This window comes from Rousettus aegyptiacus, unplaced genomic scaffold, assembly GCF_014176215.1.
Source record: "Rousettus aegyptiacus isolate mRouAeg1 unplaced genomic scaffold, mRouAeg1.p scaffold_m13_p_3, whole genome shotgun sequence".
Taxonomy (NCBI): Eukaryota; Metazoa; Chordata; class Mammalia; order Chiroptera; family Pteropodidae; genus Rousettus; species Rousettus aegyptiacus.
In genome coordinates this window covers 84,233,488-84,258,264 of record NW_023416306.1, presented here as the reverse complement: position 1 = coordinate 84,258,264, position 24,777 = coordinate 84,233,488, and the positions used below count along the sequence as shown (strand labels likewise).

Below are 24,777 nucleotides of genomic sequence, written 5' to 3'. Positions count from 1 at the left end.
TTACAGAACCTGGATCTGTCCTGACAGCTAAGGGAAGCCACTAGAGAATTTTGAGTAATGGAAGACAAAAGTTTTATATTATTATGCATCATTCATTCATCTATACATACATATTCTGCATTCCAGAACTTAATTCTTAAGAGAATTAATTGCATGTCTACTTGGAAGCACATAAAAATCACCTTAAATTAATATGAGGCAACATCTCTGAAATGTATTTCTAGGTCTGAGGTGTAATAGAAAAGACACTTAACCTTGGAATGTTCAGAGGATGCAAGTTAAAATTTTGTATCACCACTAAATGAATTAGAGTATTTATGTTATTTCATATTTGCAACTAGGTTATAACTAGGTTATTTCATATTTGCAACAAGAATATCACCTTTCTATCTCAGAAGGTTATTGTCAAGATGAAGTTACAGATGAACATACATAGCACAGTATGTGGTACATAGCAAATACTCAATAAATTGTTAAAAAAAATAAAGTAATGCTTGCTGCAATGATTAAAACAAAATAAACTTAACCAAACCTCTTACTATTACTGTGATACACATGTGCAAACATATAATATATTTAAATGTTAAGGTAATCCCTAGGGCATTATGAATATGAATAGTTAAGACTTAAGAAAGCAAAAAAATAAAATACTTGAGGATATTAAACAAAAACTTTAAAACAGTTTGATTTTACACCAACTAATCTAAAGCAAACATGCTAAAAAAATTCTATTTCTTGAAGAAAAAAATTAATTTTAATATTTGCAACTGAAAAACTTTGAGTTTTCTTTATAAAAATGTTTTTATAATTATTTCCCCTTCCAATGAACTTCCCTGTGTTTCAAATAAAAATTTATTGAAGTATGACATATATACTGAAAGGTGTACAAATCCTAAGTGTGTACACTTTGACAAAGTAAATGCATACTTGTTACCGGGACCCAAATTAAGAAAGAATATAACCAGAAGTATAAAATTCCCCTTCGAGGTCCTCTCAGCCACACGTGTTTCACTCTTCACCAATAACTAGTATCCATACTTCTATTACTATAAATTAGCTTAATCTGTTTTTGAACATTGTTATTAATGATATCATATAATATGTATATGAGTTAGTTGCATCTATTTGGAACTGCATCTATTTGGAATAATACAGTATGTATGCTTTAGTTTCTGGCTTCTTTCATTCAACACTGGGTACTAATAGTTTAATCTCACTGCTATATAGTATTCCATTATACAGATATACAATTTATTTGTTCATTCTACTGCTGACAGACATGTAGGTTTCTTCCAATTTGGGGCTAGTTCAAATAGTGCTGCTATAAATGTCTTTTATTTGTCTTTGGCACAAATATCTATGTTTATCTGTTTAGTATATAATCTTGGAGTGGTACTGCTGAGCCATGTTCGGCTTTAACTAACACTAACAAATAAGCCAAGAGTATTTAGGCCAACTTACACTCCACTCCTACCAGTAACGTACGAAAGTTTCAATTGCTCTAATCCTTGCTAAGATGTCTTTCATTTTAGCCATTTTAGTGGGCCCAAATCTCATTATGGTTTTGCATTTCCCTGATGATTAGTGAAGTTGGGAAGATTTTCAACTACAGATTCTATTTTAAGAAATATGACTCTTCAGATTTTCTCTTTTCTCTTGACTTAGTCTTGCTAAGTTGTATTTCTGTGGGAATTTTCCCAATTAATCTTAAATTGTTAAATTTATTGGTATCAAGGTATTCATAATAGCCTTTTATTTTCCTTTTAATGTATGCAGTATCTGCAGTGATACACTACATTTTTCTTCTTGAATATGCCAATTTTTTAATTCTTATTTTCGATCACTTGTTAAGAGTTTATTATATTAGGCTATTCAAAAAGCTAAAATTTGTCTGTACATTTTTATCTCTAGCACAAATGCTTTTCATTTCATTTATTTCTATTATCCTCCTTTTACTGTCTTTAGGTTTAATTTGCTGTTTTTTTCCCTCCACCTCCTAGAGAGGTAAGTTTAGATCATTTTTATCCTTGCATCCTTTCCGATGCATGCATTCAAAGATATAAACATTCTTCTAATCGCAATGTCGGCTATCGCTACATATTTGCTATGTTATACTTTAATTATCATTTAATTCAAAATATTTTTCCATTTTTATTTTAATTTAGAAGTATATTGTTTAATTTCCAAACATTTGAGGACTTTCTAGTTATCTTCAGGTAGATTTATAGCTTAATTCCATTCTGGCCAAAGAGTATACTCTCAGTATCTCAACCTTTTGACATTTGTTAAGAACTTGCTTTATGGCCCAACACATGACCAATTTTGTCAAATGTTCCACGTACACTTGAAAAGACTGTGTAGTCAGGCAATTGTAGGATGCAGGGTTCAATGCATGGCAACTAAGCCAATTTTTTAAATTTTGTTTTTCATATCATTTGCATCCTTACTGAATTTTTGTCTGCCAGGTATCGAAGCTACTAATATTAGACTCTTCTAAATTTAAAATTTTTATATCTCCCTGATGGGTTGACCATTTTATCATTATCAAACATCTTTACCTGAAGTAATGATTTTTGTCCTAAAGGATACTTTACATATGTACAGCTATACCACCCTTCTAATGGTTACTCTTTCCATAACTATCTATCTTTCTCCTTTTAACCTTTCTGTATCTTTATATTTAAGTGTGTTTCATAAAAACAGCATACATTGAGATCTTTCAGTTAGTTTTAACCTAGTGTTTTAGATGGAAGTATTTGGCCTATTAACATTTGATATAGTCACCAATATATCTGGACTCACATCCACCAATTCACTATGTTCTCTGTTCTGACCTAATCTATGTTTCAGTTTATCTCATCTCTTGTCTTCTTTTAGATTAATCCAGCAATTTTTGTTTTTCCATTTTATCATTTTTATTAACTTTTAAGTTATGTATTCATTTGCTCTTCTTTTAGTGGTTAAAGACTACAACAAATATCCATAACATTTAAGCCTAATATGTTTTTAGCCCTTTTACCGCTTTCCAGATAACCCTTAGAATACTTTAAGTACATTTACCAACCACATTTTGTGTTGTTTCCATGCATTTTATTTATTTACTTTTCCTCATTAAACTTTGTTTTAATGAGTCTCAAATTCTGTAACAGATTTTTAGTAGTTTGCATTAAAAAGTACTGGATTGAAAAACTAATAACTTGAAAACTGCCACAAACAAAAAAAACAAATAGTCTACAAAACATTTTCCTTTCCTTTGGAAAGTTTTACAATACATTGTAATCATTAACCAGTCTTTTATTCTTTAAAAAAAAAATTTGTATTTTTATTTTTTCAATTATAGTTGACATACAATATCATGTTAGTTTCAAGTATACAACACAGTGATTAGACTTTTATATAACTTATGAAGTGATCACTCTGATAAATCTAGTACCCACCTGACACCATGAATAGTTATTATTTACTATATTTCCCATGCTATACTCTATAACCCCATGACTATTTTGTAACTACCAATTTATACCTCTTAATCCCCTCACCAGATGTGAATTCCACTCTGACAACCATAAAAATTCTCTCTGTATCTATGAGCTTATTTCTACTGTTTATTTGCCCTGTTCTCTAGATTCTACATATGACATTTGTCTTTCTCTGTCTTACTCACTCCACTCAGCATAATACCCTTTAGGTTCATCCATATTGTTGCAGATGACAAGATTTCATTCTATTTTATGGCTGAGTAATATTCCATTGTATATATATATACATACCACCTCTCCTTTATCCATTCATCCATTGATGGACACCCTGGATGCCCCAATATCTTGGGTACTGTAAATAATGCTGCAATGAACATATGGATTCGCATGTCCCTTCAAGATAGTGTTTTGCGTTTCTTCAGATAACTACCCAGAAGTGAAATAATGGGTCCTTCTGGGTCTCTTACTATAGCCTTTGTTGTAGTCTATTTTGCATTGTATAAGTATTGCTACCCCAGTGACTTTTTGTTTTCCATTTTCATGACACATCATTTTTCATCTCTTTACTTTCAATCTGTGTGTGTTTATTGATCTGAAGTGAGTCTCTGTAGAGAGCATATGTAAGAGTCTTGTTTTCTTACCCATTCGGCCCCCCAATCTTTTGATTTCACCATTGAATCCATTTACATTTAAAGCAATTGCTGTCAGGTGTATAGTTATTGCCACTTTATTATCCATTTTTTTAATCTTATGTTTCCTTTTACCATCTTCTTCCTAAAGAAGTCCCTCTAACATTTTCTGTAACACTGGCTTGGTGATAATGAACTTCTTTAGCTTTTTCTTATCTAGGAAGCTCTTTATCTGTCCTTCGATTCTAAATCATAGCTCTGCTGAGTAGAGTAATCTCGGTTGTAGTTCCTTGCTTTTCATCATTTGAATATTTCCTGCCAGTCCCTTCTGGTCTGCAAAGTTTCTGTTGAGAAATCAGCCGACAGTCTTATGGGAGCTCCCTTGTAGGTAACTAACTGCTTTTCTCTTGCTGCTAGTCAGATTCTCTGTCTTTAACCTTTGGCATTGTGTTTATGATGTGTCTTTGGTGTGGGCCTCTTTGGGTTCATCTTGTTTGGAAATCTCTGTCTTTCTGGGATTGTATGTCTATTTCCTTCACCAGGTTAGGGAAGTCTTCAAACATTATTTCTTAAAATAGGTTTTCAATTCCTTGCTCTCTCTCTTCTCCTTCTGATATCCCTATGGTGTGAATGCTGGTGTGCTTAATGCTGTCCCAGAGGCCTCTTTGGGACTATCCTCACTTCTTTGGATTCTTTTTTCTTGTTGGGTATCCTCTGCTGCTACTTCCTCTATGTCACTGATACGATCCTCTGCTTCATCTAATCTATTGTTAATTCCTCCTAAGGTGTTCTTCGTTTCAGTTATTGTAGTCTTCATTTCTGACTGGTTCTTTAAGTTTTCTATCTCCACTTTTATGTTTTCTATCTCTTTGTTAAAGTTCTCACTGAGTTCCACTACTCTTCCCCTAAGTTCACTGAGCATCCATGTAACAAAATGTTTTGACCTTTTCATCTGGTAGATTGCTGGTCTCCTTTTTGTTTAGTTCTTTTTCTGGAGCTTTGTTCTATTCTTCTGTTTGGGACATGCTTCTTTGTCTTCCCTTTTGGCTGCCTTCTTGTGTTTGTTTCTATGTATTAGGTAGGACTGCTTTGTCTCCTGGTCTTAGTAGAGTGGCCTTATGTAGTAGGATGTGCTATGGGGTCCAATGGCACAGTCTTCCCTTTTCATGTGAGCCGGGGTCTCCTGGTATGTTCCTTGTATAGGTTGTATGTATACTCCTATTATAGTTGAGCCCTGGTTGCTGTCTGCTCATCAATGGGAGGAACTGACCCTTGGCCTGATTGTTTGTGATCATTGGCTTTGACCAGTAGAGGAGCTGTTGTGCAGGGGCTGACCCTGCAGAGCAGGTTTCACTTTAGTGGGGCTCTAGGGACCTGCCCTGTCTGCCCTTTAGGTGTGGCATCCCAAGATGTGATCTCAGGTTGTGCTCTAGCTCAGACCAAAGCCAGACCCTGGGCATGAGAGCTGGGCCTCCTGGGAGGAGCCCTGCCGCAGGCCAAGTTCAGCTGCAGCCTTGTGCCCTTTCCCGGGCCACCTGATATGAGCCACCAAACAATCTGCAGATGGCTGCCACTCATGCTTTGTTTAGATGTGCCCCAAGTTGCTAACCTGCAAACTGTGCCAGTCTTGAGGTACAGCTTAGAGAGAGGTATGAGGCATGCCAAGGCCAGATCCTGCTTGTTTAAGTTTTGTGAACCTTTGAGAGATTTTAGGAAAGTCCACAGCACAAGCCAAGACAGGCAGTTTGTATGGAAAATCCACTGGAAGCAGTTTGGCTTGGTCCACATGATGGGAGGGGTGGGGTCTCAGAAAATCACTAGGGCAAGGTGACAAGCATTGGATACTCAGATATGTTAGCCGCCTGGGTCTCCAAGTTGAGCATACCTCAAAAAAGGAATGCCCTATGCCAGTACTTTTATCTGGGAGAAAGCTACCCCTCCAGCCCTTACCCTGAAGCCGGACAATTCATTTCCTTCCCACATGTCCTTGGGGCTTTTTAGCTACTATTCTAGCACTGGAGCTCAGAGTGAGTGAGTCCATCAACAAGTGCATGCATGCATGGGCCCCTTAAGAGGACAACTCCAATTGCCCTCCATCTCACTTAGCTACAATCTCTAATGGTTTGCACAGCAGAAATTGTGTGGACTTCTCTTCCTAGCACTGGAACCCTGGGCTGGGTAGTCCAGTGTGGGCTTGGGAGCCCTGTGCAGACCAGAGAGCCCAGTGTGGGCCAGGACTCTTCACTCCTCAGGGCGGCCTCTGTAGCTGAGATATTCCTCCTGATTCTCCACCGCCACATGCGGGTATGGGACCAGCCCATTTGGTGTCTCTGCCCCTTTTACCACTCTCGAAGTAGCCTCTTATGTGTGTTCCCAGTTGTATGACTTCTGTTCAATGTGACTTCATGTGACTCCCAATGATGGCTATTCTGTAGTTTAATTGTAATTATGATGTGTTTGTGAGAGGAGGCTAGCACAGAATTTACCTACTCCATCATCTTGACTGGAACTGCTTAGTCTTTTATTCTTAAATTTAAATGTCCAATTGAGACAAACAGTTCTGAGACCATTCTTCCACCACTGATTAAGACTGGGGTGGCAAGTGTTGGGGAGTATATCCATTTAACCTTCTGAGCTCTGGCAAACTTGATGATACTGCCAGCTCCAGTTGCTTTTTATTTATTTATTTATTTGTTTGTTTGTTTGTTTGTTTATTTTATGGTGGCATTGGTTAACAAAATCCAATTAAGTTTCAAGTCTACAATTCAACAGTAAGGTGTGTGTGTGTGTGTGTGTTGCATTGTGTGTTCATCACCCATAGTTAGATTTCTTTCTGTCACCATAATTTGACCCCTTATACTTTATCTACCTCCTCAATTCCTGTCCATTGCTTTAATGACACCCAAAGCAACTGTCCGTGTCATGTCACTAATAGCAAAACAGCCGAGAGGAGGATAGTCAGAGAAGCTCTCAACCACACATGGGCTTGCCAGGAACCATATCAACAATGGCAGCATCTCTAGATTTAAAAACTTTGGGCCATCTTCCAGCTCATTCCCAGAACAATAATCAGTCTCCTCTTTCAGCTCAGCAAATTTGCAAGCAGTGTGAACTTTGTGACGATCCAGCATGGGTGCATATTTGGCACTGATTTGGCCTAAATGGTTCAGGATAATCACCTGAGCTGTGAAGCCAGCTGCTTCTAGCCACCATGCCACAATGAGCATTTTTGACAGACACATTATTGACATTGAAGCCCACACTATCCCCAGGGCGGAAGCTTCACTCAAAGCTTCATGGTGCATTTAAATAGACTTTACTTCATTTGGAACACTGACTGAGAAAAAGGCAACCACCATGCCAGGTTTGAGAATACTCACTGGTCACGAATTTCAATAGGCAGTTATCAGTAGTGAACCACGTTCACGTTCAGCTTTTAGTTTATCCAAGGCCCAGGCATATTTGAAGAAGCCCTTTCCCATCTCAGAAGCCTCTTTCTCAAATTTTCAATGGTTCTTTTGTCAATCCCACCACATATGTGGATCAGATGACCAGCAGTGGTAGACTGCCAAAATCAACATGTCCAGTGATGATAATATTGATATGAGATTTTTCTTTCCCATTTTGACTTGGATTTAGTGATAGTTTTCATGATGCTTGTGTTCTGGCAGCAAATCCATTGCAGAAAACATGAAACTCATGCATTTTAATCCTCTCTATATTTTAAGCCCCACAAGACATTATTGTGTTTTTTTTTGTAATATTCATTTATATTTACACATATTACTTACTCTATCCATTGTTCTTCATTCCTTACTGTATTTGTTTCCATCTGAGATCATTTTCCTTCACCTGGATAACCTGTTCTAATATTTCTTTTAGTGTAGATCTGCTGGTGAAAAATTCTGAGTTTTTGTTCAACTGGAAATGTCTTCACATCATTTTCACTTTTGAAGGCTACTGTCACTAGATACAGAATCTGTGTCAGCTTTATTTCCTTATAACACTTTAAATGTGTCAAGCCACCATCTTTTGGCTTCCATCATTTCTGCCGAGAAATTAGTTGTCGGTCTTTTCACTGCTCCTTTAGATAATGTTTATTCTTTTCTTCCTCTGACTGCTTTTAAGAAATGTTCTTTTTCTTTAATTTGGAGCACTGTACATCTGGTGTGGTTTTCTTTGTATTCATTATACTTTTGGTTAGTTAAAAGTGTGACTTATTGTGTTATCCATTATCCCTTTCTACCTGAACTCCAATTACACACATTTAAGAACCTTTCATCCTTTCCCATATGTCGTCCATGTTTATTTCTGTATTTCCCCATCCTTTTTGCATTCCATGCTTGAATAGGTTCTAGTGACCTACCTATCAGTTCACCAATCTTCTCTTCTCCTATGACCAATAGGCTATTAAAACCATCTTCTGAGTTTATAATTTCAGTTGCATTTTTTATTTTTAGAATTTCCATTTGACATACTCTCTCTCCATGTGTATATACACATGCACACATAAAAACAGTTTCTTATATTTTAATCTATTATTTGAACATATTAATTAAAAAATTTAAAAGTATATATCTGTCTGACAATTCTGTGTTACTGTGTCATCTATGAATCTATTGATATTGTGTATTTTTTTGTTAGTCTCATTTCTTAATGACTGATATTGTATAGGAAAAATTATAAAGGCTCTGATTGATGTAGTCTCTCTTTAGAGAAGAATCACTCTATTTTCTCTGGTGGGTAGCTAGCATAAGAAGATCAGCTTAATCTAATCAAGAACTGCCTCAACGCTTGTTTCCAATTTTTATAAGGCTCAGTCTATCAGTGCTTCACCCCCTTTCCTAGGTTATAGCTCTTCAGAGTTCTCACTGAGAGTACAGAGTATTGACTAGGAATCCTCTTTGAAGGTAGATCATATAATTCTAAATTTTCTCTGCTTAGCACTATGAGACTACAGAAAACTCTAATATGCTTTTCTGTTTAGCTTCTTAGCCTTTTGTCCTATGCATCTTAAGAATTCATAAAATACTTCAAAGATAAAATCTCTAGGTTTCATGCTCACTTCTTTTTATGTCCGGGTCATGGTCCTTCAAGTCCTGGCAATCCTAGACCCCAACTTTTGTTCCTATAGCCCTATGAGACTCCTAAAAACTCTGCTGACTTCTTTGACTCTTAAATGTGGCCCTCTGCGCAGAATCTTGGTTTCTTGACCTATAAAAAAGTTGACAACTTTCCACAAGGAAAAAAACATCTCACAGGTATAGATTCACCACTCTACCATTCTCTTTTCTCTAGGCTCTAGGCCTCTGAAGTCCAGTTCCCCTTTTGTCAGTTGTTCTCAGCATGAAGATTAAGTCTGTCACAAGCTACTCCATCTTAGCTAGAAGTAAATGTCCCACCTTCATTGTATTTTAAGCCTTGAATCAAATTTCTCTTTGTATTTTGCCATGATTTGTCATAGAATGCATGCAAATTTTATACATGGGTTGTATATAACATGCACACACATTTATAATATAGTTCAGATATGCACAGTAGTATGTGACTAATAAGTAGGAAACTGTGATCATATATCAACAAAAGCCCAAAATCTTTCAAAAATGGTTGCTTCCTTGAAGCAAAAGGTACCAAAGTACATGTTCAGTATCTTTTAGATCTCTGTGTACCCAAATAGAAATAGTAAAAACAAAACAAACAAAACAAAAAAACAACTATGCAGTACATTTTGCCGTTCATATTAAAATCTTTAATTGTAGACTACCACTTTCAAGACAATTCCTAGGAAGACTGATGAGTGCTTAATGAAGTAAAAAATCTTTAAAAGTAGTGTTTTAAAACCGTTGGTCGTCAAATCAGTTTAGTAGCTCCCAATTAGTAAAGAGATATAGTTCTAGGACAATCAATTCAGTTAATATATACACATCCCTCTACATGTGTATACTGGATCACGACATAAAATGTATTTCTTATTGTGATCTGTGGTCAAAAGTGTGAAAACCACTGCTCTATAAAGTTATTAAAGAGGCCTTGATTTCTTTCCATGAAGCACAAAAGACCGACAGATCTGTCAATTACTACTTGTAGGTGATAACTTACCTTTTTAGAGCACTTGGCTGTGGTTTTCAGACAGCACTTCTTATGGCACGCATACTTGCATACTGAAAAACAGGTTAACAATGCAGAGTTTTTAAAAGTCTGTAAATCAATGACAAGAACTTAAGTTCACAAATTTATTTTGGATTTAATTTTTTCTTTAAATGTGAGATTGATATAATATATATACAACTTTGCATGGTATTAGAATGAAAAAAAAATCTAACCAATCATTTTTTTAAATTTAATTAATTTATTTAACCCATTCTACTTGCAAATATGAAGTTGAAAACATGCCTAAATATCTAACTAATGTCTATAAAAGAGTTTTTCATTCTTTTAAGACTGACCTTCTTCCCTGCCTCTGCCATATTCCAGCAGAATGTTTACGTATCTTTGTGATCTGATGCACAAATTAGTGTTCATGTTCCCCTCACTTATCTGCTCTACAATCTGCTAAAATGCCAGAAATACCTACTAGGAATCATTCTAATGGGTAAAGAAGGCATTATTGCCAAAGACCCCTACTGAAATAAGAAGAAACTGGAGAGCACATTAAAAGATAAGAAAGACCTTACTTCTCTATTCTTGAGAATAGAGCTCTCAAGAACTAGAACATAAAGAATATCATTTGTGATAGGGAAGATAAGGTTAAGAAAAAGTTCAGAGCAAAATAATTTCTTGAAACAGGAGATAACAGGGTGTCTAGGCAGCTGGTAGTTGGAAAGAGATATACTGAGGGGAAGATACTGAGAACACACTTGGCCTGTGTCGTTTTGCTATATGAGCTCTGGCTCCTGTATATCAAGACCTGAATATCTTTTGCCTTTTATAGTATAACTTGTGGGGTTTTTAAGGCCAAGATGAAGTAGAGGAGGCTGTATAATTATCCTGGTGAAATTACTAGTATAATTGCAAAGAAAGTTAATAATTCTACTAAGAAATCAAACCGAACCCACCCAAGTCATAAAAAAGCATATTCTTTATATTTTTCAGTCTCAAATCATAATTATACCAAACCTACAGAAATCAGATTCAAATTAAACAGTCAAAAACATGGCAAACTAGTTCTTATTCCACTCTAATTTTTTAAACTACTGATAATAAAACAAAAGGAAAACAATTATTGAACCACAGAAAAAGTGAACATATCCAGCAATTGTGGTGATTTTGCTATGGTGAAAATGACTTTTATCCTTGTTGCCATACTAGACCCAGCCCTTCTTAATATTTCTTTCATTCAATTCTGGTCCACTAATAAATAAACCCTAACAGTATTATTAAAAGCACCAGAGTAAATGCATGGAGTAACAGGAATGGAAGCTAATGTTCCTCTGTAATCTAGAACCAAGCTGATTCACAAAAAGCCTCTACTCACATTCTAGGATTTATATATTCTGATGAAAGGATTACAGTAGAAAAAAAGTATCGAAGTATTTGTTTGGTTATAATCTAAGAATTTATTCATTAATTAATCCATTAATAGATCGGTCCATCTACCCGACAAATATTTATTAAAACTTACAATATGCCAGAACTGTTATAGGCACTGGTGGATATGGAAGAGACAGATAAGTTTCCTAACCTTATATAGCATACACTCTAATGGGACAAACTGATAAATGAGAAAACAAATGAATACTTAATTTTGGGTGGTGATAAGTGGTATAAAGATTTTTAAAGCTGAGTAAGGGGACAGAAAACTGGGAGACAGGGAGGCGTTTTAGGTAAGAGAGGAAAGAGCTCTCTAAGAGGTAACATTTGACTACAGACATGAATTAACTGAAATAGTGAGTCTTACTAACATCTGGGAGAAGAGCATTTCAGATAGAGTGAGCTAAAAGTACAGTGACCAAGAACACCAAAATATCTGGTTTGGCTACAGAAAATAAGTGAAAGAGAGATGAGGTTAAAAAATCAGAAAATGTGAATTTTTCCTTTATGTTAAAGAATACATCAGAAAACATGGGGAAACAGAAAGGTCAAGGGGTTAACAAAAAAATTCCTCAAAGATCTCTTATACTTACATTTGCAAACGGCGGCTCTGTCCATTATCCATATCAATGAAGAACAGTACTCACAATATGTAGGGATGCTATACTGGGTGGCCTTAAAGATGTGACCATTGTGCTCTTCCACCTGAATGAGAAACAATATTGCTATTTATGTTAAAGCCAACACAGTAAACATTGGTCAGCCAAGGGGAAATCCTTCAGTCTCTTGTTAAGTCTTTATTGAGCACTTATTCCAAGAGAAAAATTATGATCTTTTAAGAAATAAAATGAAAGTAAAATGTATGTTCCTTACTTTCAGAAAGTTAACAATCTAGTAGAGAAACAAGACAAACTTACATGAAAATCAGAAAGCAATGCCAAACACATTAACAGCTATATTGAATGAGACCACAAAAACATTATGCTAAACTAAGCAGCATATGCAAAAGACCACACGTTGTATAATTCTACCCATATGAAGTGTCCAGAAAGTGCAAAAATATAAAAACAAAAGTAGATTAGTAGTTGCCTGGGGCTGGGAAAGGTAAAGGGTAATAACTGCAAACTGGCACAACAAATTCTCTTGGAGTAATGTAAATGTTCTAAAATTTGACTGAGGTAAAGTTACAACTGTATAAATACACTGAAAATCACTGAACTGTCCACTTAGAAGTGATAAATTACAATGTAAGTAAATTTATCTCAACAAAGCTCTTTTTAAAAACCTTTTGGTTTACCTTGCACTTTAAATGGACATTTCACCTATACATGATTTTATAGTATTACACATTGGTTGTTTGGAGAATACTGGTTCCCTCACTGAGTTGTGTAGCCCTTCCAAAATGCTGACATATTATACACTATCGAAAAGTCAAATTCCTTCATATTGCCACGAATCTCATCAGAAAACTCTTTACTGGAAAGTTGTCACACTCACAGTGGCAGTTTTCCACAATTCTAATTTTTGCTTGAAAGCTCAAACTTTACCACTGTAATAAATATTGTTAAGTGTTATCTTTGAAGTAACGGGGTCACTTTGTTAATTTTCAGAAAATGTCTGCCAAATACCAAAATCTAAATAAGTGTAGATTGTTAATAAAGTAAAAGTGATTTCTATGAAAATGTGGCTTAGAGACACATGTTGACTTAAAAACTTGTATACTGATATTCATAGTAGTATTACTCATAATAGCCAAAAAAAACCCCAAAAGTCTGTAAACTGATGAATGGATAAACAAAATGTAGTATATCTATACACTGGAATATTATTTGGCTATAGAAGAAACGAAGTACCATATATGCCTCGACATGGATGAACCTTGAAAATGAAAGAAGATAGACACTGAAGGCCAATATTGTATAAATTTTTTTAGCAATATGAAATGTCCATAATAGGCAAATCCATAGAAATGAAAAGTAAATTAGTAATTTTTAGGACTGGGAGGAAAAAGAATAAGGAGTGACTGCTCAATGAGTATGGAGTTTCTTTTGAGAGTGATGAAAATGTTCTGGAATTATATAGTGGTGACAGCTGCCCAACGTAGTGAAAACAGTCATATGCTGCTCAAGACAGGGATATATTCTGAGAAATGTATTGCTAGGTGATTATTTTGTAGTGTGAACATCATAGCAAACACTTACACAAACCTAAATAGTATAGCCTTTTACATATCTAGGTTATATGATATAGCCTATTGCTGCTACGATACAAATCTATACAGCATGTTACTGTACTGAATAATGTAGGCGACTGTAACACAGTGTTAAGTATTTATGTATATAAACATATATAAACACAAAAAAGGTACAGTAAAAATAAAAGATAAAAAATGGTATACCTACATAGGGCAATTACTATGAATGGAGCTTGCTGTAATAGATAGAAGTTGCTGTGAGTGAGTCAGTGACTGAGAGGAGTGAGTGAATGTCAAGACCTAGGACATTACTGTACACTACAGTAAACTTTATAAACACTGTAAAATTAGGCTACACTAAATTTATAAAACAATGAGATTAAATTAAGCACAACAGAAAATGATGCAATCAAGGGATGCAATAAACACAGGATGAGGCACAGCATACTGTTTTAAAGAGGTTTTTTTGTATAAGTAGAGAGGATAAAATAACGATAAAGAACACTGTAAATACATAAATCAGTAACGGTTGTTTATGATCTTATCAAGTATTATATACTGTACACAATTGCATGTGCTACAGTTTTATACACGTGGCAGTAGAGTAGGTGTGTTCACACCAGCATCACCACAAACATGTGAGTAAAGGGTTGCACTATGACATTATAAAGGCTATAATGTCACTAGGTGATAGGAAATTTTCACCTCCATTACAATCTTATGGGACTACCATTGTATATGTGGTTATAACTGACTGAAATTTCTGTATGTGGCACATGACTGTATACTAAATCACGCTAAATGGTTAAAATGGTGAATTTTATCTTACGTGGATTTTGTTATAATTTTTTAAAGGCTAGATCAGTTTACTATTTAATTGTACATGTTATTTATTTATTTATTTTTGAGACAACCATCGTTTGAGACTTCCCATTCCCATTTGGAACAAATGCTTTGTATTTGTGCTAAGCTGTCAGCAGTTTTACCTATGACTGCTTTTACATCAACTCAGTGAAAAAGGAAAAATAATGTTATTATTATCATGAAAATATTTTTGATCTTGCAAAATCCAGAAAAATGTTCTGCATATCACACTTTGAGAACCACCAGATTAGGGTTTATGTAAGTAGAAAGTATAGAGGGATATATGCTAAACTATTAACGCTAATGATTATCTCTCCTGAGATAAAATACCCAGTAACAGATGTAAAATAAAAATCTATATATGAAAATTTTAAAACCTTAATGAAGGACAAAAATATAGACCTGAAAAGATGAAAAGATTCAAAATCATAAAGATGTCACTTCTTTGTTAATTTATAAATATAAGGTCACCTAAGAAGAGGTACTAGTAGATTCTTCTCTCCTCAAATTAGGCAACTGAGTTCAAAGTTCATATGGAAGAACAGGTAAAAATAGAAGAAGAGTTCTAAAAAAGAAAAGTAATTATAGAGGACTTAGCCCTATCAATTATTACACATAATAAAAGCTCAATAATTAAAGTAGTGTGGAATTGGCTCATGAATATTCAGATAACTAATGGAACAGGATAAAAAAGACCCAAGCAAAAAGGGGAATTTAGAATATAAAAAGGGTAACACCTTAAAATAGATGGGTAAAGATGGACTTTTAAATACATGATGTTGGATTTGAGATGAAGTAAAATTAGACTTGTATCTCATACTGTATACCAGGATAAATGCTATAAAGATCCGAATTTAAATGTAAAAAATGTGACCATTAAAGTATTAGAAGAAAAAAATCGAGAATTTCTTTTTACTCTTTAGGTAGAGGAAAGTCTAACTGTGACACCAAATTCAGAACCTATGAAAGACTGGTAAGTCTAATTTCATAAAAGTAAAATTCTTCTATACAGCAAATAACATCAAAAAGCATGTCAAAAAAAAAAAAAAACTGACAAACTGGGAAACATAGTTGACTTACGTCCCAGACAAAAGGTAATCTCCCCTATACATGAAATTTCTAGAAATTGAGAAAGAAAAGAGCAAAGCCTCAAAAGCAATATCGTCAATGAATATAAACATACAGGCCATGAGGAAAAATGCAAATGGTACTTAAGCATAAGAAGAGATTAACTCATCGATTATAAGAGAAAAGCAAATTAAAACTAGAGGGAGATACAATATTCCTTACCTATAAGACTGGAAAATTCTAACAACCCATTTTATTAATGTTGAAACTAAAAAATGAGACTAGCCCTAGAGAGAAATGAAGTAATATATATCAATAACATATGCATTTTACCTATTACCCAGTATTTATCTAATTCCACTAGGAATCTCTTTCTACTACACACACACACACACACACACACACACACACACACACACACACACCTTCATTGTGCCATAATTGTAACAGCAGAAAACATGAAACAACCCAATAGTCCTGCAAGGAAATTAGAAAGCTGTAAAACATATATATACACAGCTATTGTATATTTTCTATTGCTATTTTAACACATGACCATAAACTTCACAGCTTAAAATAACACCCATTATCTTACAGTGTTGTAGGCCAGAAGTCAGCCATTTTAGGAAGCTGCCACTGATAACAAGTCAAGTTACAAAATTCAAGACACATTTGTCATTCTAAATTTTTGTAAAGGCATAAATGATTACACTCTAGGCAGCTGATAAACTTATTCCTTAAATATATCCACAGAAATATTGTATGATATACTTCACACTGCTGGTCTAAAAATTACTTTTAACATAAAAAAAGATTATGACTTACTAAATCAGTTTCTTTTTTCCTTCTTTTCTTTCTTTCTGTTTTTGGTACCTGGTAGGAAAGAAATACAGAAGTTGTGTTGTAACAAGAACTAACAAACTTTCTTCTCCACAAATGCTGAGATTTTTGCTTAAAAGGTAACAGAGTAAGCAGTTCTTTATTATTCAATAGTAAACATGAAGTGCTGGTAAGCAAATGTGAGAAATTTTAAAGTTTGGTAAAACACAGTGCTCATAAAAGCAGAATGAAAGGATACTCCAGAGACTGTCTTTTTAAACCTCAGTTCTGTCCAGAAGCCACATCATATTAATTTAAATGATGATTCTATTTTAATCATTAAGTAAATAATTATTAATTTTAAAGATTGCACTTCCCATATTTTGCCTCCAGAAAACTCTCTATCTCAGAGCTAAATATAAAAAGCTATCATTTGGGACATAGAAAACCTCTTTTACATATGACATTTCCTAATAACCATAATATAGAACAATCTAAGCCTAACCTTTTAAAATTATAAACAAAGGCAGTTTAATCCTTGTAAGAATCTTCTTCTGCATAACAAAGACCTTAAACCTAAATCTAGAACAGAAGAATTTTCAAGAATTTATTTATATCTGACTACTTCAAATATGACTTAAGATGGTTTGTAAATCTAAATATATATGAGAATAATTTAAAATGAAACATAATCAACAAAAAAAGATTAACAGTATTCTTAATACCTAATAATTAGATAGCTAATCATTTTAGCTGGGGTACTTAAAGGAAGCATATTGATAACTTTGTTTAAGGCCTGTTATATCTTCTATAATATGGCTTTCATAATAGTTATTTAATAGTGCTGAAGCGAAAATTAAATAAAATATCAAACACCAATATACAATTCCTGGCACTCAATAAATAAAGGTTATTATTATTGTTATAAAGATTTCCAGAAACACACATTTTCCTAAAACCTAATTCAAGGAGAAATATAATTTGTCAGTCCTCACATAAAGGCCACTAGCTGATACAGGGATTTACGTCTTTAAAAACTGTTTTACAAAAGGAAATTCACATGCTGACCTCTATCAAAGCTGAGGGTATAATCTTGAGGGCACATTATATTTTACCTCAGTGAAAAATGTATTAATTTCAGAAGGTTTAAACAATATGGTGTGATGAACTTACAAGGCAGAATGGACTTAGTTAAATCTTAAGTAATGTTAAGTTGACATGTTCACTGTAATTTTTTCTTCAAATACCAGATGTCCTAAACAGACTCTTAAGAAGAGTTCATAATTAAATCTTTTTAGATATCAAAATTTATCATATTTACCTTGGTGGGTATATAATCCAAAGTCTTGAATTCATTCACATATTCATCTAAAAACACTTTAAAAGTGTTGACCCAAACTCTAACTGGAGATTCACTCCAATCACGCTGCTCAAGCCTCATGGTCTTTTCCAGAATTTGCTCAAATAGTGCATAGAGGTCTTTATAACGTATGCTTTTCCCATCATCTACCTAATAATAAATGAAGAAAGGTAAGGTTTTATGAAACTATTTAAATATAAAATATTGATTCAACTTGCAATGGGTAGTATTCAGAATAAGAAACATCTGCAGAGTAATACTTGCTACATTTTAGTAAAACACCAACAGTATTTTCAAATTAAAGACAAAGTCCTGGGAATTTCTCCCATAAGTCTGGCTTTTTCACTATATTTAGCTGTAAAGATTCTTTGCATCCCTCTTAATTACTTATCTCCCCAGAACTGAACCCTGCTTAGATAGTTCCACTCTAAACTTGAAACAGTGAAGTCAGCAGCATGGTGGTTCTAGAAGACCTCCAAGTCTCTCCCCCTGAAGTAACAACAAGTTGGACAACAAAGGATTCCATACTCAACACACAAACATGCCTAAGACATGGTGCAGAGACATCAGAAGGTAGGCATATCCAAGACAACAGTGGAGATATAAGGTAGAAGGACAGAGACAGAAACCAGGCACAACCTTCTTGCTATGGCCCCAGCAAATAGAACAGTAGTGAAGGGCTGGAGTGCAACCCCCACTGAGTAGACCAGATCAGACCAGACCACAGAGAGGGAAGGGCAGAGACAGCAACTGGGTCTGGGTGCTGGCATCCATTGAGATTAGGTCCAGGGCAGGGAAAGAGTGCAAAATAATCGCAGCACTGTTAAACTTTGCTGGGCAGCAAAAACTCGGAAGACTGCAAAAGGGCTAAAAAAACTTTCCAGCCTAAGTCGTCTGTGACTAAACCTACAAGGAAGAGAAGAACGCAGGAACTCTCTTCCCCTTTGCCCATCCATCTCCCACCCATCTAGGTGTGGCCTAGTAGAAACAGCTAGATTAACTCAGAGCAGCCCTGCCTGCAGCTTCTGGAAACAGGAAGCCATTGCCAGGAACACACAGAAGACCCATAGCATACCCTCCTTTCCAAACATCAGGAATGGTACCACAAGACTGAGACCAAGGTGACTGTTGGGAGTCATAAAGGGAATGCTCACCTCCTGGGGAATACTGAGGATTTCTACTGCCGAGGAGACACCACCCCACAGAGATCCTGGAAGCCCCAGCAATGCAAGTAAGAGAAAATTAAAAACTTGTAATTCTGAGGTGGCCCCCTATTGTCTGCTTTGCACGTGGAAGGTCCTGGGTTTGCGCCCTGGGTGGCACGGACAATGTGTGGGGGATGCCAGGCCCTGGGTGTGCCGGGCCTCAGGTACACAGTGCGAGCGTGTGGGGGGAGACACCCTGTCTTTAGGGATCCAGTTCTTGGGGGAAAGTGGCAACGTCCATGGGTTGGGGGTGAAGGTGGGGCGGGGAGGAATTAAAGAGGGGGAGGAAACTAGTTTAAGTAATAAAGAATATTTAATTTAAAAAAACTTGTAATTCTGTGTCACCTACTGGAAAACAAAAGAAAGAAAAACTTCTACTTATCAACTAAAATTCTTTTTAAAAAGCAGCTTTCCTTTACACAAATGCCAGGCAGAGAAATAATCCATCAAGTACAATGACTAACCAAGATAACAAGGGAATTCAGAAAGAAAATTAAAAATCTCTATAAAAGACATCAAAATACATGATTTAAATCACAAAGAATTCAAGACTGCAGTTCTGAAGAAAATCAAAGAGATACAAGAAAACTCAGAAAGGCAAATCAATCAACTCAGAAATAAAATCAACAAACAAAATTAGTTCTTCACCAAAAACACTGAAACTATAAAAAAGAACCAAACAAATTCTAGAGCTGAAAAACTCTAGAATAAAAGAGATGAAGAATGAACTAGTAATCTTAGAGCAGATCGGATACAGGAAAGAATTAGTGACACAAAAGATAGAAATCTAGAAATGACTCTGGTGGAAGAGAGAGAACTGAGAGTGAAAAGAGAAGAGAAAAGAGAAGAGAAGAGGAGGAAAGAAAAGAAAGAATGAGAGAGAGAGGGAGAGAGGGAGAGGGAAGGAGAGAGAGAGGGAAGGAGAGGGAGAGAAAGAGAGGAAGTACAGGGAAGGAGGGCTACGTCGGAGGCTGTTGGGGTGATTTGGACCGTTGAGGCATCCATCGCTTTCTTCCTTTCCTGTACTCTCGTCGACTTTTGACCTTCCGTGTATTGTCGTGAAAAGAATAAGGTCGGAGGAATTGAGGGAGGAACTCTCCATGCTATTTGACTCTATCAGAAATGATGAGTACACCAGAAAAAGAGAGAGAGAAGGGAAGAGAGAGCCTATTTAGACAAATAATTTATGAAAACTTTCTAAACCTTTGGAAAGACCTGAATCCTTGAATAAAAGAAGCTAACAGAATACCTAATTATCTCAATCCAAAAAGGTATTCTCGAAGGCACATTATATTAAAACTATCAAAAATTAACAAAGAAAATTCTTAAGGAAGCCAGAGAAAAGACAACAATAACCTACAGAGGAAATCCCATTAAATTATCATTGGATTTTTTTTAGGAGAAACCCAACAAGCTAGGAGAGAGTGGAATCAAATATTCAAATTATTAAAAGAGAGAAATCACCAGTCAAGAATAATAGGTCCAGAAAAGTTATCCTTTAGGTATGAAGGAGATGTAAAGCCTTTTCCGGACATACAGAAACTGAGGGAATTTACAAACACAAAAGCTGCATTATAGAAAATACCTGAAAGATGTTCTTCTATCTGAAACGAAAAGACAAAAAGACACAAAACTAAGAGCAAGATGACTAACGGACAGACAGAATCAGGAAACTGCAACCCTTGTTCAGAATATGGTATCGAATACTTAAATATAGAAGTTAAAGGAGGTAAAAACATAAAAAAAGAAAATAGCTATTACAATTCGGAAATGAACTCACAGCATAAAAAGGGCTAATTTTTAACAACAAAACATAAAAGGGGAAGAGTAAAAAACAACTTGCACAGGTAAATGGAGGTAAGATGCAATCAGGAAAAAAAGGCTACTGTATATACGAAACTTTCTTTTGCATAAAAAAAGGTAAACACACGCACACACACACACACAAATCTAGAAATGAAGTGCATAACATTAAAAAAAGAGGATACGGAGGAGAAAATCATAGAATACCACCAAACTAAAACAACGCACAGAAATAAAAGGGAAAAGAAACATGGAGACATTGAGCTACCAGAAAATAAAAAATAAAACAGCTATAGGAAATCCTCATACATCAATAATAACCCTAAATATAAGTGGACTGAACTCATCAATTAAAAGGCAGAGTAAGAAAGAAGTTGGATCAAGGAACAAAATTCAATTATATGCTTTCAGGAGACACATCCTAGCTGTAAGGTCAGAAAATGATACTCCAAGCAAATGGCATCCAGAGAAAAGCAGGTGTGGCCACACTTATACCTAACAAAATAAATTTCAAGATAAAAAAGGTAGCAAGAGACAAAGATGGACATTTTATAATGATAAAGGGGCCAATACATAAAGAAGACATAAAACTTATCATATATATGCACCTAACTTGGGAGCACCAAAATATATAAAGCAACTATTAACAGAACTAAAAGGAGAAACTGACAAAAACACAATTGTAGTAGGGAATTTAAATACCCCGTTGATAGCTATAGACAGATCGTCCAAAGAGAAAATCAATAGGAAAATATCTGCCTTAAATGGCACATTAGACTAAATGGACATAACTAGTATTTACAGATTTTTTTCGTCCCAGAACACCAGAATATACATTTTTCTCTTGCAAACATGGAACATTCTCAAGGATCAATCATATGTTAGGACGCAAAGCTAGCCTCAACAAATTTAAGAAGACTGAAATCATACCAACCATATTCTCTGACCACAATGCTTTCAAATTGGAAATTGACTGCAAAAGAAAACAGGAAAAACTACAAAAATGTGGAGATTAAACAACACGCTACTAAACAATGACTGAATCAAAGAAGAAGTAAAGATCAAAAGATACATAGAGATATATGGGAATGATAATATGACTTATCAAAATTTGGGTGATATAACAAAAGTAGAAATTAGAAGGAAGTTTATATCATTAACTGGCCTACCTCAAAGAATAAGAAAAATCTCAAATAAATAACCTAACATTTCACCTTAAAGAACTAGAAAAAGAATAACAAACAAAGCCCAAAGTCAGTAGAAGGAATAAAAAATTAGGGCAAAATTAAACAAAATAGAGAACAAAAAGACCACAGAAAAAATTAAGGCAACAAAAAGTTGTTTTTTTGCAAAGCTTAATAAAATTGTCAAACCCCCTGGCTAGACTCACTAAGAAAAGGAGAGAAAAGATTCAAATAAAATCAGAAATGAAAGAGGGAGTTAAACAGACACCAAATAAACACACACGGCAATACAAGAATACTAAAAGTCTATATGCCACCAAATTCAATAATCTAAAAGAAATGGACAAGTTCTTTAAAATATATGACCTTCCTAGACAGAATCATTAAAAACTGGAAAATACAAATAGACCAATCAATAGTAAGGGAATTTAAACAGCTATCAAAAACCTCTCAAAAAGTATAAGACCAGGACCAAACGGTTTCACAAACGAATTATACCAAACATTCAAAGAAGAGTTTATAGCTATCCTTCTCAAACTCTTCCAAAAAACTGAAGATGCAATACTTTCTTACTCATTTTATGAGGCCAACATTACCCTGATACCAAAACCTGGCAAGAACAACACAGAAAAAGAAAATTACAGAACAATATTGCTGCTAAATATAGATACAAAAATCCTAAACAAATTATGATCAAATCAAGTACAATACATTAAGAAGATAATATATACAATCAAGTGGGGTTCATTCCAGAGACACAAGGATGATTCAACATACACAAAGTGATCAATGTGACATACCATATTAACAAAAAGAGGATAAAAATCATATGATCATATCAACAGATGCATAAAAAGCATGAGAAGATGCAACATCCGTTTATGATTAAAACATTCAATAGAGTGGGTATAGCAGGAAAGTACCTCAACACAATAAAGGCCATATATGAAAAATCCTCAGCTAATACCATACTGAATGGTGAAAACTGAAAGCTTCTCCTCTAAGATCAGAAATAAGACAAGGATGCCTACTCTCTGGCTAGGACTTCAAGTAATGTGTTGAATAACACATTACTTGAAGTTAACACATTACTTGAAGTCCTAGCCAGAACAATTAGGCAAGAGAAAGAAATAAAAGACATCCCAATTCTAAATAGAGAAGTAAAACTGTCACTTTCTGCAGATGACATGTTTCTTTATATAGAAAACCCTAAAGACTCCACCAAAAACCTATTAGAAACAATAAACAAACACAGTAAAGTTGCAGTACACAAAAATCAGGGTACAAAAATCCACTGCATTCCTATATTCTAACAATGAAATTTCAGAAAATTAAAAAAAATAGTTCCATTTGTAATTGCAACAAAAAAATAAAATACCAAGGAATAAACCTAACAAAGGGTATGAAGGACCTAAACACTGAAACTACAAGATACTATTTTTAAAATGTGAAGACAAAAAATGGAAAGATATTCTATGTTCATGGATTGGAAGAATCAACATAGTTAAAATGGTCATATTACCCAATGGACAAGTTTTTTAAAATATATGACCTTCCTAGACAGAATCATTAAAAACTGGAAAATATAAATAGACCAATCAACAGTAAGGGATATACAGATTTAATGCAATCCCAATGGCATTTCTCTAAGAACTAGAACAAAAAAATCATCAAATTTGAATGAAACCAAAAAAGACCAGAAATAGCTAAAACAATCCTGAGAAAAAAAGACAAAGCTAGAGGTATCACATTCCCTGACTTCAAATTATACCACAAAGTGACAATAATCAAAACAGTTTGGTAACTGTAGAAAAATGAATACACAGACCAATGGAACAGAGTTGAGAGCCCAAAAATAAATCCACATGTAATGGGCTACTAATTTTCAACAAAGGACTCAAAAACATACAATGGAGAAAAGAAAGCCTCTTCAATAAATGGTGCTGGGAAAATTGGAAAGCTACTTGCAAAAGAATGAAACTTGATAGGCTGCTATTTGACACGATACACAAAAATTAACTTACAGTGAATTAAAGACCTAAATATAAGACCTGAAAGGATTTTATGAATTTGACCCAAAAAGCGAGGGAAGTAAAAGCAAAAATAAACGAATGGAACTATATCAAACTTAAAAGCCTTCTGCACGCACAGCAAAAGAAACGACAACAAAAAGGCAATCAACTGAATGGGAGAAGATATCTGCAAACCTTTCTGATAATGGGCTAATATCCAAAATATATAAAGAACTTATACAACTCAACAACAAAAACAATCCAATGAAAAAATGAGCAGAGGACCTAAACAGATACTTTTCCCAAGAAGACATACAAATGGCCAACAGATAAAAGAAAAGATGCTCAACATCACTAGCTATAAAGGAAATGCAAATATAAACCACGATGAGGTACCAACTCACACCTGTTAGAATGGCTATTATCAACAAGACAAGAAATAATAAGTGATGGAGAAGATGTGGAGAAAAAAGAAGCCTCATATCATACACTACTGGTGGGAATGTAAATTGGTACAGCCACTATAGAACAGTATGGCGTTTCCTCAAAACATTAAGAACAGAGCTACCATATGACCTAGCAATCCCTTTTCTGAGTATCTACCCAAAACAATTTGAAAACATTAATCAT

At 34.7% G+C, this 24,777-nt stretch overlaps 1 protein-coding gene across 10 annotated transcripts in view; it reads right to left on the bottom strand.

The window, feature by feature from the left end:
• MYO9A (myosin IXA) overlaps nt 1-24,777 on the bottom strand; it is a 224,161-nt gene that overhangs the window by 34,023 nt on the left and 165,361 nt on the right. For all 10 annotated transcript variants that reach the window (XM_036217683.1, XM_036217679.1, XM_036217682.1 and 7 more), the window contains 4 exons: nt 17,905-18,093; nt 16,590-16,637; nt 12,232-12,343; nt 10,208-10,269 (listed from right to left, as the gene is read on the bottom strand). In XM_036217683.1, coding sequence (XP_036073576.1) covers nt 10,208-10,269; nt 12,232-12,343; nt 16,590-16,637; nt 17,905-18,093 — 411 coding nt within the window. The remainder of the gene's footprint in view (nt 1-10,207; nt 10,270-12,231; nt 12,344-16,589; nt 16,638-17,904; nt 18,094-24,777) is intronic.